At 41.6% G+C, this 15788-nt stretch overlaps 1 protein-coding gene across 6 annotated transcripts in view; it reads right to left on the reverse strand.

Annotated features, from left to right (window-relative positions):
* Window positions 1-15788, reverse strand: part of pan2 (poly(A) specific ribonuclease subunit PAN2) — a 138288-nt gene that overhangs the window by 63862 nt on the left and 58638 nt on the right. For all 6 annotated transcript variants that reach the window (XM_063037231.1, XM_063037228.1, XM_063037227.1 and 3 more), the window contains exons 16-21: window positions 14689-14762; window positions 12992-13133; window positions 9639-9776; window positions 8412-8471; window positions 6647-6737; window positions 5828-5985 (exon numbers count right to left, since the gene is read on the reverse strand). In XM_063037231.1, the coding sequence (XP_062893301.1) occupies window positions 5828-5985; window positions 6647-6737; window positions 8412-8471; window positions 9639-9776; window positions 12992-13133; window positions 14689-14762 (663 nt within the window). The remainder of the gene's footprint in view (window positions 1-5827; window positions 5986-6646; window positions 6738-8411; window positions 8472-9638; window positions 9777-12991; window positions 13134-14688; window positions 14763-15788) is intronic.

Raw genomic sequence — 15788 nt, forward strand, 5'->3', positions numbered from 1 at the left:
GTCTGCTCCAGATACAACTGCTCCTGACCATCACACAGCAACTAAATTTGTCAAGCCTTGTGGCCACTCCTGACCGACAAGGTGGCCATATCCCATCCAACAAAAAGCCCTCGGGATCAGACATTACACCCATTAAGAGTTCTAAAATCTGGCTTTAGAACAATCTTAACCTGCAAATCTAAGAGGAGATGGAAGTACGAGGAGGCTTTGGGCTTGTCCTCTTAATGACCACCTTCAAGTAATGAGACAAGTCTAATTGTAGCAATTACTGGAGACCATTTGTTGATTTTTTTTCTGCCGAAGACATCACTAGAGTCCTTAACTGCCTCCTCCCAGTAGGACAGCCGCTTCCCAAGTTGACCACTCTCCATCGAGATCAGGGGTTCCCAACCCTTTTTATGCCATGGACCAATACTATTAAGGGGTCCATGGACCCCACCAGGTTGGGAACCCCTGACCTAGAGGCATAGTGGACATCATCACTCCCCCACAGAATAACTCCACAACACACACAAGCACCATCAACCACTACACATGCCCTTTCCTTGCCGCATTAAAGCTTTTGAGTCCATCAATTGAGAGACCATGGAACCTAAAATTTGGCTGCCTTCAGAAATTAGATATAATTTTTATGGCTGCTTCATGACGGTATATAAGCCCCAACTCTAATCTACAGGGTCATCACAGAGCTAATCTCAGCAAAGACCATTGTCAAGCATAATGGTCATTGCTCTAATACTTTACTTAATCTTTTGTGCCATAACATATCACACAAATTGTTCAACCTGCACTACAGAACCAAAGTCACCTGAAAGTCAATAATCGAGAAAAATTCAAATGATACTTGTATTTGCATACGGTCAGAGGCACAGCTCGAAGCCATTGTTGACGCATTCACAGAAGCATTCATGAGGATGGGCCTTGCATTCAACATTCATAAAGCAAGATCCTCTATCATCTTGACCCACTGCCTAACACTGCCCTCTGTCAACAAGGGATCACTGCGAGACCCTGGAAATCAGACCATTGGCCGTATTTCAGGATCCATCTCTTGGCATTGGCAGAAATTGATGATGAAATTAACCTCCAGCTTCAATGCACCAGCAAAGCCTTTGTAAATTGAGAAGTGTGTTTGACTATTTGGCACAGAACCCATGATCTACCAGGCAGCAGTGATAATGGCCCCGCCTATCCGTTTCTGACACTTGAACTATTTGCAGTAGAAATCTCTTTCCATTTAAATTGATTAATAATTATTTTTCATATCTTGGGATTAAGATTACTTGTAAATACAAAGATTTATTTAAGATTAACTTTTTACCCTTAATTGACCATATTATTCAACTTTCATCTAAATGGTTTCCTTTATATTTAACTTTGGTCGTATTAATGCAGTTAAGATTTTTTTTTGCCAAAATTTTTATATATATTTCAGGCATTACCAATTTTTGTTCCAAAATCTTTTTTTGATAAAGTTGACTCCAAAATTTCTTCATTTATTTGGCAAATTAAAAACCCGAGACTGGGTAAAATACATTTACAGAAAGCTAAGAGAGATGGAGGCTTAGCATTACCTAACTTTAGATTTTATTATTGGGCAATTAATATTCAACATATGAAATTTTGGTTACTTGAACCAGGATATACTATCCATTCCTAAATGGGTAGCATTGGAAATACAATCTGTTCAGGGCTATACACTTGGCTCTATTTTAGGTTCCTCTTTTCCTTTTGATTTGAAACGCCTTAAACAGGTGTCTAACCCGATAGTTAAATATACCTTACGTATTTGGTTTCAATTCAGAAAATTTTTGATCTTAACCAATTTGGGCTAGCGATTTCTATTTTAGGTAACATTTTTTCCTCCCTCTTTTACGGATCGTGCTTTTCAAATTTGGAAGACTAAGGGTATTTCACGGTTTTTGGATTTATTTTTAGATGGTTCCCTTATGTCTTTTGAACAATTATCTAATAAATATAATTTACCAAGAATACATTTTTTTTTAGATATCTACAAGTTAGAAATTTCCTAAGTACTATACTTTCTTCCTTTCCAATGCTTCCTCCTACATACATTTTAGATACTATAATTAACCTTAATCCATGTCAGAAAGGTGCATCGGCTATTATTTATAATATTATTATGAAACTTAGGAAAGCTCCATTTGATAAGATTAGGTCAGATTGGGAACAAGAATTGGGATCTATTATTTCCGTGGATAACTGGGGGCAGATTTTACAATTAGTCAATACTTCCTCTATCTGTGCTAAACATTCCCTAATTCAATTTAAAGTTGTTCATAGAGCACATATGTCCAAAGATAAATTAGCTCGCTTTTATTTTCATATTAATCCTTTTTGTGATAGATGTCCGGGGCAGATAGCCTCTTTAACTCATATGTTTTGGTCTTGTCCTACTCTGGAAACTTTTTGGAGAGACATTTTTCATATTATCTCCAAGGTATTGAATATAGATATCTCTCCTCTGCTATCTTTGGACTACCTAAAATTTCCAGTAATCTTTCTCCTTCAGCCCGTAGAATGATTGCATTTCTTACTTTAATGGTGAAAAGATGTATCTTACAACATTGGAAAGAGCTTAATGCTCCAACTACCTTTTTTTGGTTTTCTCAGACGATATTATGCTTGAATTTGGAGAAAATTAGAAGCAATCTTTATGACTCCTCATTTAAATTTGAACAGACCTGGAGATCTTTTATTCAATATTTTCATTTAATGTAATATATACCCCTCTTGTTTTTTTTTACTGTTTTTAATGGAGGTCGGGATTGAGGACGTGATTTTAAGTTTTTTAACTCTGTTTGGTTTCAAGTTAGCCCATTGCTTTGCTTTTAGTTAGTTGCACGGTGGGTTTTTTTTTTCCTTTTCTCTATTGATATGTATATAAAAATTAGTATACTATTATGTTACCTTGGTACGTTATGTTTAAATTACATTGTTTGTATCATTTTTTTTATATCTCCTGTAATTTTATTATATTCTAACAGTGTATTAGTGCCTATATGGCTTACCTTTTTGTATACTTATTCAATAAAAAGATTTAAAAAGAAAGAAAAAAGAAATCTCAAGGAAAAATGCCAACAATGCCATTGTTACAAAATTCTCCAAGTTAATTGGAAGGATAAGTGAACCATCAGTGCCCTCTGTCAGGCCAACCTCCTAAGCAGAAAGGTTCTAGTTACAGTTAGCAAGCCATATCACTCATATACATGATACTAATCCTGAAACAGACACACTATAACAAAGAGATTGCTGAGGAAGCCAGTAAATAAATAAATCAATCAATCAAGAATTTGCTCAAAACCTCCTTAGAGAAAAAAAATTAACATCTCCATTGACCCTTGGGAATCCCTGGCTGTGACCACTTAAAGGAGCGAAGACACATTCCATAAGGCATGAGAACCAAGTACACAGAACACCAGGCACCATCCACGGTAAAAGAAAAAGAGTACAGTCAAGTTTTGGGCTGAGAGCCTTCAGCAGGATTGGAAAAAAAGATGAGGAGTCGAAGTTAAAAGGTTGGGGGGGGGGGGAGAAGGGAAGATAGAAACACAAGGTGATAGGTGAAACCAGGAGAGGGAGTGGGGATGAAGAGCAGAGCTGGGAAGTTGATTGGTGAAAAAGATACAGGGCTGGAGAAGGGGGAAATCTGATAGGAAAGGAAAGGAGGCCATGGAAGAAAGAAAAGGGGGAGGAGCTCCAGAGGGAGGTGATAGCCAGGCAAGGAGATAAGGTGGGGGGGAAGAGAGAAAAACAGAATGGAGACTGGTGGGGGAGGGGAGGTGCATTACCAGAAGCTCGAGAAATCGATGTTCGTGCCATCAGGTTGGAGGGTACCCAGACAGGATTCAAGGTGTTGTTCCTCCAACCTGAGTGTAGTTTCATTGCAACAGTAGAGGAGGCCGTGGATTGACGTATTGGAATGGGAAGGTGAAGGGTAAGTGGAATTAAAATGGGTGGCCACTTTTTCTGGCAGACAGCGCGTAGGTGCTTGGCAAAGTGGTCTCCCAATCTACATCAGGTCTCACCGATATACAAGAGGCCACACCAGATACAGTAGGTGACCCTAATAGACTCACAGGTGAAGTCTCACCTTACCTGGAAGGACTGTTTAGGGCCCTGCATGGTAGTGAGGGAGGAGGTATAGGGACAGGTGCAGCACTTGTTCAACTTGCAAGGATAAGTGCCAGGAGGGATGAATGAACAAGGGAGTCAACTAGGGAGAGATACCTGCAGAAAGCAGAAGGGGGGGGGGAGGAGAGAGAAATAAAAGGAAAGATGTGCTTGGTAGTGGGATCCCGTTGGAGGTGGCAGAAGTTACAAAGAATTATGCGCTGGACATGGAGGCTGGTGGGGTGGTAAGTGAGGACAAGAGGAACCCTACCCCTGGTAGGGTGGTGGGAGGACGGGGTAAGAGCATATGTGCATAAAATGAAGAGATGCAGTTGAGGGCAGCATTGATGGTGGAGGAAGGGAAGCCCCTTTCTTTGAAAAAGGAGGACATCTCTCCTTCATTCTCGAAGGAAAAGCCTCATCCTGAGAGCAGGTGCGGTGGAGACTGAGGAATTACGAGAAGGGGATGGCGGTTTTACAAGTAACAGGGTGGGAAGAGATATAGTCCAGGTGGCTGTGACAGTCCGTGGGTTTATAGTAGACGTCAGTAGATAAGCTGTCTCCAGAGATAGAGACAGAGATTGGGGAAAGGGAGGTGTCAGAAATGGACCAGATAAATTTGAAAGCAGGGTGGAAGTTGGAGGCAAAGTTTTTGAAGTCAACAAGCTCAGCATGGGTGCAGGAAGCAGCACCAATGCAGTCATTGTAGCGTAGGAAAAATGGGGGGGGGGCGGGCACCAGTGTAGGCTTAGAACATAGACTGTTCCATGTAGCTGACAAAAAGGCTGGCACAGCTAGGCAGAGGAGAGTGGTGGTGGAGGGGAACTGGTTGGGTCTGGTGTCCAGAAAGAAACGGAGCACTTTGAGGCCTTCCTGGTAAGGGATGGGGGTGTATAGGGACAGGACATCCATTGTGAAAATAAGTTGATGGGGGCCAGGGAACTTGGCAGTCAGCTTGTAAACTCCAGCATTTTTTGTGTGTTGCTTGGATTTCCAGCATCTGTAGATTTTCTCTTGTTTAAGTACACAAAAGCCCAGAATAAATGGCAAAAAAAAAGCACACCAGCTCAGAAACTATCAACATGGCCACCCCTATCTGTGAAACAGTCTTACAATGATTTCATCAGCCACCTCAAAATCCACGTGGAAGCAAGTCATCGTTGCTGCCTTGTGCAGCTGGATCCTGGATTTCCTGTCAGATCACTAGCAGCTGATAAGATGATACTACACTAATTGGCCTCATCTCAAATAATAACAAGGCACCCTGCAGAGAAGTCATCACCCTGACACAGTGGTACAGACAGCCCAGCGCATCTGTGGATGTGAACTTCCTACTATTCAGGACATTTACAGTGACAGGTGTGTAAAAAGGCCCAAAGGATCACTGGGGACCCGAGTCACCCCAACCACAAACTGTTCCAGCTGATACTGTCTGGGAAATGGTACTGCAGCATGAAAGCCAGGACCAACAGGCTCCAGGACAACTTCTTCCACCAGGACATCAGATTGATTAATTCACAGTGACACAATTGTATTTCTGCTATATTGACTGTTCTGTTGTACATCTTACCGTACATATTTATTACAAATTACTATAAATTGTACATTCAGATGTAGACATAATGTAGATATTTACTCATGCATGTGAGATTTGTTTCAATTCAATTCCTCCATTTCAAGAAAAAAAACATACCTGATTTAGTGTGACAAACTCTGCGTCCAAACCCACTAAATCATTGGGCTGAGGCATCTCATTCAGCATTAGTGGAATGAAAGTTGCATGACATTTTCGCTGTTTTCTAGCCAGAGACGCTTCTGCCAGCAAAACACTGGCCTCAATTGGATTCTTTACTGAAAAGGAGGGGGAAAAAAAAGATTATTAACAATGCATACATGTTGCAAGCTAATCAGTGCATGTGCACTGACCATAAAGTATTAACAATCTCTCACCTATGTGGGGGGGGGGGGGGAATATCCCCAAGTTACTCACAGGAATTAACAAGAAGGCACCATTACTAATGAGCCAGGTTGAGTCATTCCACACCAAGAATAGAGCAGCAAATTGTACAAACTGTCCAAATTATATTACTGCTGGCTTGAATGGTTGGAACACAATTAACATAATTCAGCAAAACATTGTAATTATTTATAGCTGTGTCATTTTAAATAGATTTTGGGGAATAGTTTATTCAAAACCATCTCAGAAGAGATAGTTTATTGTTTCAAGAGAAACCACTTTATTTAGCAACTTACCAATGCAGATCTGTGGGTTTAAACCTGGCTTGCAAAGCCCTTTATTACCCTAACCATGACAAGGCTTCCTCTTCTTTTTAAAAAAATGGCTATTAGATAGCAGGATGTTTTTCTTACCACATTTACACATGTACTATTAGCAAGTAGGCAGTTAACTGTAGCAAGGAAAGTGTAGTTCCAGTTCTCCTGTGGTGAGGATGGAGTAGATCGGTTTAGCCACCCCTCATTCAGAATTCATGAATCACAAAGTGTTACTTACTGGTTAAGTCATACTTGGAATTCAGATTTCGTCTAGCATAATACAGAATGCAGGGGACCTTCCAATTTAAATCAAACTGCATAGCTTCACACTGCAAAAATAAAATGCAACTGTTTAAACACACCACAATCTGAACAATATTCAAAAAAAATTCTAATCAGAGTCCTGATGCAGGATTCCAACCCAAAATGTGAATTCCTTTCCTCCCGCAGTCACACTGTAATAAGGCACAAATAGGCCTTTCAGTCCTACTGGTTGATGCTGACCATGGTATCCTCCCTGCTCATCCCAGTTGCCCGCATTCAGCACAAAACTTTCCAAGTCCTTCCCCCCTCCCCCTCCATGTACCCATCCAAATTCCAGTTAAAAGCTGCAATTGTACCCACTCTGATCACTTCCTCTGGCAGCTCATTCAAGGTACTTACCACCCTGTGTAAAGATGTTACCTCTCAGATCTCTTAAACCTCTCCCATCTCATCTTGTATCTGTGTCCTTTAGTGTTGTCCTCCCCCAACCCTGGAGAAAAGACCGACTGTCCACCTTATCCATTCCCCGCATGATTTAATACACTTCTATGAGGTCACTTCTCATTCTATGCTCCAAAGAATAAAGATCCCTGGAGCTAACCTCTCCCTCTAGTCCAGGCAGCATTCTCAAATCTCTTCTGCATCCCCTCCAGTTTGACACTGTCTTTCCTATAACAGGGTGACCAAAACTGTACACAATACTCCAAGTGTGGTCTCACCAACGACGGCCACATAATGGGCCTACTCAAACTCCATGCCCTGACTGATGAAGGGCAGCATGCTAAATGCTTTATTCACTGCCCTGTCTACTTGAGGCCACTTTCAGTGAAGTATACATTTGTATTCCCAAGTCCTTCTGTTCCACAACACTTGTCTATCTTTGTTTGAATGTCTGAAATACATCACCTCACACTTACCCAAGTTAAAATCCATTTGCCATTCCTCAGCCCATTTCCCTAATATTTCTGTAATTCACTGTAACCTGCTTCATTATCAAAAAGACCCTCTAATTTAGTATAGATGCTACTCAGTTGGCTGAGTTTCTCCAGCAGACTGTTTGTTGCTTCAAAATTATTTTTTTTTTTAATTAACTGGTCTCCTACTTAAAAGAATTCCCCACTTTCCCCTCAATATGGTATAAGATGATAGTCATAAACTACTCTGCTGGGTTTGTGCTAATGCTGTTCTGTAACCTATTTCTGGGTAATGCCCAACAATAATCCCTCACCTTATCCCAAACCAACAAGCATGGAGATTGCTGTATATGGAACTAAGGAGCACGTTTCCTTAATCTGACCCACATCATGTACAAAGAATTTATACATTCTTTGATAAATGTACTTTGAATTTGAATCACTAGGATACCTACATACTTAAATAAAAAACTATTGGATATAGTAGGTCAAGGCAGCATCCATGGAATGAGAAACAGTTAACATTTCAAATCAATGACCAATCATGAGGGAAACTAGAAACGAAACAAATTTTTAAGATGCAGGGAAAGGTGTGTGTGGTTGGTGTTAGGTATGAGATGCAAAGGAAAAGAGAACAAAGAAGTCTGCGATGGGGTGGAAGGCATGGGGTGCGAGTCTTACAGGAGAAAAATGGGAAAATTATTTGTGCAACAATTAGAGGCAGATGTCTGATCAATACTTAAGCCAAGTATGTACATAGAACACATTTTAAATTGTTCTTGAAAACTAATAGAGAACTGTGGCAACTCAATAAATGTCAATTACCTTGTCAATTGGTTCTATGAGGAAGTCATTAAACAGATACCACTGTTTATGAGTGACACCCTAAAAAACAAAAACATTGCATAAGTTACAGATGCTACACCACATTTTAAACAGCAGTTTTCAAACTAATTCTCTAGTGACATCTTACAAATATCACACATTTACAAAAGACAAATTATGCATTGTTTTTCCTTCCATTAATCACACAGACTGCTTGGATTATTAACTAAGGAAAAGAAACTGAAACTGTATATCAATAAAAAAAAAGATATCTTCAGTAATGTTGTACTGCAAATTTGAATCCGGAACCTAGATTGAAAGTTGTGTTATTTTAATATGTTTCAACTTCCAGATCAAAATTTTACCATACTGCAATGCACCAACCACATTTTAGCCAGCATTATGCAATGCCTACCTGCTACGTAGAGCCCAGAACAGGATACTATAGACAAACCCATCTACTGAAATAGTTGTATCGAGTATGAGGGAGGGAGGAAAAAAAAATCTAAATCCCTTCAGCTCTGGTTGGGTTTAGATCGTCTATGATCAGGTCAGGTTATAACTTCTGCTCAAGCAGATCACTAAACCTTTCCAATGTTTGTTCACTAAAATCTTGTATAGAATGGTTCTGAGATTAATTTCAAAAGAGCATTAAGGTCAAGTGATAATCTGCCAAGATGCTAAATTGATGCACTTTGCATTACCTGTAGTTGCTTTGCATTTTGTGGCTCAATTTGAAACCAACAAAATATAATTCACTGCAGACCAGCCCATGGTATTAGATGTGTAGAAAATATCTGCCTACAGTTAATAACTGCAACAGGAAAGGAAGGTTACAGCAACAACTTTGTTTTTCCATTACTCTCCATGTTGATCTTAGACTGAGATGCTGGTCAGTAAAAATAAAACTGAAATTCTTTGTTCTCTACAATTTTTTTTGTTTAAAATGTGTTGTGGATCATTGGTGTTGGAAGGGAAAGAAAGCATTTGCACATTTGAAAAGCTTTCTTTAATGTTTAATAGAATTTGAAACAAACTCTGCCAAACACAATTAGGCATATTAGAATACACAATAACAGCAATCCTTGATTATGTTAAATTAAAAAAAAAATTGAACTAGTCCATTACAAAGACTGAGATTGAAGTGTCAATGCTTTTGTTCTTCATACTATCACTATTGACGCACTAAGTTTCCTCAATATCAAGCCATATTTCGACATACCATACCTCTTTCCGCTGGTGATAAGTCTCTCCAACTTTAATGTGGGCCACAAGACTGCCTCCAGTCCGAGGATCTAAAATATGGGCCACGGTCACCACCAGATCATACAGGTAGGTGTTCTCTTCATCTTCTAAAGAGGACAGCTACAGAACAAGTCAGTAAAAACATTGTTCAATAACTTCATAACGACTAACTGATGAACTTAAAGCATTTAATATAATAAATACTGAATGAATATCAATTTGTTGCTTTACACAGAAATAAAAATCCTTTCTGGTGCTATTACAAGCATTGGTTAAAAAAAAAACTCCTGCTTAAAAGTTTTGTTGTCAGCATAAAATTTCACTGTTAGAAGTAAAAATGGAATCTTGAAATAGCATGCATCTTCCAAAACATCATTAATGTTTCCCAGGTCTTTTCCCTTCCCTTCCTCAAACCACTCGGTGAATTATTACACATTGTTCTAAAATCCCAAGTCTCTTACTCAGATAAGACAAGTCTCTTACTCAGATAATTAATGAATGCCAATTTTGAAACCCAAATCTGATATAGTCAGTCTTGAAGGAGAAAGGGACAATGGAGAGCAGAATAGAACATTTCAATTCTCCAGCACATTTCAGCAATCCACCTTGCATCCAACTCAAATTCCAGGCTTTTGCCATTTCAGTTGGCACAGAATTATGCAAATAAGAATACTCCTTTAGCAACTAAACTTACTAATATATTTCAAGTTCTATTCACAATTCCTGTGCAAGGACAAGTTACTGGCATGATTATAGTTAACTGCTAAAGGCATCTCTCAAATTTCATATTAGGTCTAAAAGGGATGTTAACAACAGGAATTCTGCAGATGCTGGAAATTCAAGCAACACACATCAAAGTTGCTGGTGAACGCAGCAGGCCAGGCAGCATCTCTAGGAAGAGGTGCAGTTGACGTTTCAGGCCCAGACCCTTCCTCAGGACTAACTGAAGGAAGAGTTAGTAAGTTGGAGGGGGAGGAGGAGATCCAAAATGATAGGAGAAGACAGGAGGGGGAGGGATGGAGCCAAGAGCTGGACAGGTGATTGGCAAAGGGGATATGAGAGGATCATGGGACAGGAGGCCCAGGGAGAAGGAAAAGGGGGAGGGGGGAACCCAGAGGATGGGCAAGGGGTATATTCAGAGGGACAGAGGGAAAAAAAAGGAGAGAGACAAAGAATATGTGTATAAAAATAAATAACGGATGGGGTATGAGGGGGAGGTGGGGCATTAGCGGAAGTTAAAGAAGTCAATATTCATGCCATCAGGTTGGAGGCTACCCAGACGGAATATAAGATGTTGTTCCTCCAACCTGAGTGTGGCTTCATCTTTACAGTAGAGGAGGCCGTGGATAGACATGTCAGAATGGGAATGGGATGTGGAATTAAAATGCGTGGCCACTGGGAGATCCTGCTTTCTCTGGCAGACACAGCGTAGGTGTTCAGCAAAGCGGTCTCCCAGTCTGCGTCAGGTCTCGCCAATATACAGAAGGCCACATCGGGAGCACCGGACGCAGTATATCACCCCAGCCGACTCACAGGTGAAATGTCGCCTCACCTGGAAGGACCGTCTGGGGCCCTGAATGGTGGTAAGGGAGGAAGTGCAAGGGCATGTGTAGCACTTGTTCCGCTTGCAAGGATAAGTGCCAGGAGGGAGATCAGTGGGGAGGGATGGGGGGGACGAATGGACAAGGGAGTCGCGTAGGGACCGATCCCTGCGGAAAGCAGAGGGGGGGGGAGGGAAAGATGTGCTTAGTGGTGGGATCCCGTTGGAGGTGGCGGAAGTTACGGAGAATAATATGTTGGACCCGGAGGCTGGTGGGGTGGTAGGTGAGGACCAGGGGAACCCTATTCCTAGTAGAGTGGCGGGAGGATGGAGTGAGAGCAGATGTACGTGAAATGGGGGAGATGCGTTTGAGAGCAGAGTTGATAGTGGAGGAAGGGAAGCCCCTTTCTTTAAAAAAGGAGGACATCTCCCTCGTCCTGGAATGAAAAGCCTCATCCTGAGAGCAGATGTGGCGGAGACGGAGGAATTGCGAGAAGGGGATGGCGTTTTTGCAAGAAACAGGGTGAGAAGAGGAATAGTCCAGATAGCTGTGAGTCAGTAGGTTTATAGTAGACACCAGTGGATAAGCTGTCTCCAGAGACAAAGACAGAAAGATCTAGGAAGGGGAGGGAGGTGTCGGAAATGGACCAGGTAAACTTGAAGGCAGGGTGGAAGTTGGAGGCAAAGTTAATAAAGTCAACGAGCTCAGCATGCATGCAGGAAGCAGCGCCAATTCAGTTGTCGATGTAGCGAAGGAAAAGTGGGGGACAGATACCAGAATAAGTACCGAACATAGGTTGTTCCACAAAGCCAACAAAAAGGCAGGCACAGCTAGGACCCATACAGGTGCCCACAGCTACACCTTTAGTTTGGAGGAAGTGGGAGGAGCCAAAGGAGAAATTATTAAGAGTAAGGACTAATTCCGCTAGACGGAGCAGAGTGGTGGTAGAGGGGAACTGATTAGGTCTGGACATTTTAACATCTAAAAGAGATGTTAGTGGTTTTGAGGTGCATAAAGATGGATAAATCCTTGGGCATGTCCAAGTATATCGTAGGGCATATAAAAAGCAAGAGAAATAAACTGCTGCGTGGAACTGGCAGAGATTTTTTGTACCTCCCTTAGCCCTATGAACTGAAAGACTGAAGGATGGCTAATGTTGTGCCTTTAAGGGCTGCAAGACATGCAAGTGACTACACGGCAGTAAGCCAAGTAACAATAGTGCAAAAGTTATTGCAGGGGATTCTGGGAGACAATTTATCTGCATTTAGAAAGGCAAGGACTGATTACTGATGGTCAGCATTGCATTACAGGGTGGTAGACCTTGCCTACATGCAGTTTAGAAAGACATTTGACAAGGTCCGGCAAGGTAGACTTGTCTGGAAAAAGGTTAGATCATATGGGACCCAGAGTGAGCTGGTACAGTATTTCCAAACTGTCTTTCCTTAAGTTTACAGTCCTCAAATTTTTTTTAGTTAAGTGTAATTTGCAAGAGAAATCAACTCCCTCAAGAAAGCACGTTATCTGCTTCCACATCCCTACTTTGAGCAGTTCATCCACAGGTGTCTCTCCCCCCCCCACAACTAAAGAGGGAACTATTTAGCCCCTACTTCCCAATGCTATCAAACGATAAAACCCAGCTATCTGAACTTCCTGATTACAGATCCAGTAACCACCACATGCTTTTCAATTATGATAGCCTCTACGATCTTCATGAAAATATTACAAACACCAGAATCAATCTCTTAAGGGAAGGCTTTGAAAGATACATCAAGAGATAAAACTTTAATTACATACGCCTTCATTTTCAGTCCAGTTTGTGACTTCCAACTCCTTGTTTTTAGTCAGCCTCATCTTGATGGAATCTGGTATCCAAATATTTTTCAATTCCTCAATCGATGTATAGAAACTCAGACCTTCAGCATTACAAAGTGCTTCCCTGATAACACAAAATGAAAGCACCTACTGTTAAATGGAACTTTACAGATTATCACTCAACAAATCGGGACAAAATTGGTCAGTTTTTCCCTTTCAGTGCAGGACTGCAAGATCAAGCATTGTAAAATTACCAATACGAAAATGTTTGACTTCAAAGCCAGAGAACACCTCCATTGGTTGGGGTTGACGATGGATGTTGCATCCTAGCTGTGATGCCAGTTGATATACAAAGGCAGTGCGATATGGAGAGAAAATTGTTGCCCATGTAGCAGGCTCCCCCTCTCCATGCATCTGATGAATCCACAGGAACAGCAGACTGATACAGCATTTTACAAAAATCCTGTGATTGTAGTTTATTCAAAGACAAGAACAGGATACAGGAATGTGTATATTGATGGAAACATTACATAAAATATTTGTGTTTCAACTTAGCAAGTAGGCACTGACATCCAGCTTCCTCCCACATCCCACGGAGTTTCTTTGGCTGCTGTAACTTTCCCCTCATGTAATTGGGGGATTGGGGCAGCAATGGATACACAACAGAGAGTAGTTTACTAGGAACCAAGTGGGAGAATGGAATTAATGATATTGCTCTGCAAGCTCAATGGTCTGATTGATCTCCTTCGTTGTAAAACCCAAAACAAAAATTGCTGGATATTTGATATTTAGGTAGTCACAGGATATGGGAGCATCGCAGGAAAGTGGTGGTGAAGTAAGAAATCAGGTATAATCGTATTGATTTTTATTTTTATTTATTTAGAGACACAGCGCGGATTAGGCCCTTCTTGTCCTTTGAACCGCGCTGCCCAGCAACCCCCAACAACTCCAATTTAACCCTAACTTAATCACAGGACGATTTACAATGATCAATTAACCTACCCAGTAGGTCATTGGACTGTGGGAGGAAACCAGAACACCCGGAGAAAACCCCCGCATCCCACAGGATGGAAATACAGAGACTCCTTGCAGAGGATGCTGGGATTGAACTCTGAACTCTGACACCCCAAGCTGTAATTTACCCTGGGCGCCACGGTAGCACAGCAGCTAGCGCGATGCTATTACAGCTCTGAGCATTGGAGTTCGGAGTTCAATTCCAGTTCTGATTTATTTATTTATTTATTTATTTATTTTAAACATCCTACCTGTGGAATGTAGGGGTTTGCTCTGGGTGTTTTGGTCCAAAGATGTACTGGTTAGAAAGTTAATTGATCATTGAAAATTGTCCTGTGATTAGGCTAGGGTTAGATCATGTGTTGCTGGGCAGCACAGCTCAAAGGGCTGGAAGGGCCTATTCTGCACTGTTATCTTTAAACCTCCAAATGGAAGGCACATGCCGAGTAATTTTCAGTTCACAAGCACAAATATCTACCCTTGGGTATCAATCTTTTACTATTAAGTCACTTTGCAAGCATCTTTTAAAATTGTTTGAATTTTGGATAGAAAATTTTGTTCCGTGACCAGGTGTTGGGAACAACAGAGAAAACAACAGTTATTGCATAAAACCTTGAACTGAACTTGCCTCATGTTGACAAAAAGTGAGTTTTAAAAATCCCTACCATTCAGTTGGATTATTTTCTTTCATTCTTATTGCTTCCAAATCTTCCTTCCTCATTTTGTTGTGCAATTCGTACTATCATAAATAGAAAATATATTACTGCTGGAATATTCAAAAGCAACAAATTAAAGCTACAGTGGGATTTGAATTTGAATACCACCCCCCAACTCCACTGATGCTGAGTCGTGCATAATATCTCACATTTCATTTAATTGATGCAACCAAGTCAAATGTTTGGGCATAGAAAACCTTACAACCAAACTCTAGTCTATTCTTAAAACCTCAGACACAAGGAAATCTGCAGATGCTGGAAATTCAAGCAATCCATACAAAACGCTGGTAAATGCAGCAGGCCAGGCAGCAACTCTAGAAAGAGGTACAGTTGATGTTTTGGGCCGGAACCCTTCGTCAGGACTAACTGAAGGAAGAGCTAGTAAGAGATTTGAAAGTGGGAGGGGGAGGGGGAGATCCGAAATGATGGGAGAAGACAGGAGGGGGAGGGATGGAGCCAAGAGCTGGAGAAGGGAGAGGATCATGGGACATCTGCTCATCTGTTCACACACATCTGCTCTCACCCCATCCTCCCGCCACCCCACTAGGAATAGGGTTACCCTTGTCCTAACCTTCCACCCCACCAGCCTCCGGGTCCAACATATAATTCTCCGTAACTTCCGCCACCTCCAACGGGCTCCCACCACCAAGCTCATCTTTCCCTCCCCCCTTTTTTTGCTTTCCGCAGGATCGCTCCCTACGTGACTCCCTTGTCCATTCGTCCCCCCATCCCTTCCCACCGATCTCCCTCCCGGCACTTATCCTTGTAAGCGGAACAAGTGCTACACATGCCCTTACACTTCCTCCCTCACTACCATTCAGGGCCCCAGACAGTTCTTCCAGGTGAGGCGACACTTCACCTGTGAGTCAGCTGGGGTGATATACTGCGTCCGGTGCGGCCTTCTATATATTGGTGAGACTCAATGCAGGCTGGGAGACCGTTTCGCTGAACACCTACGCTCTGTCCGCCAGAGAAAGCAAGATCTCCCAGTGGCCACTCATCTTAATTCCACATCCCATTCCCATTCTGACATGTCTATCCATGGCCTT

The sequence above is a fragment of the Mobula hypostoma genome, chromosome X1 (assembly GCF_963921235.1).
Source record: "Mobula hypostoma chromosome X1, sMobHyp1.1, whole genome shotgun sequence".
Lineage (NCBI taxonomy): Eukaryota > Metazoa > Chordata > Chondrichthyes > Myliobatiformes > Myliobatidae > Mobula > Mobula hypostoma.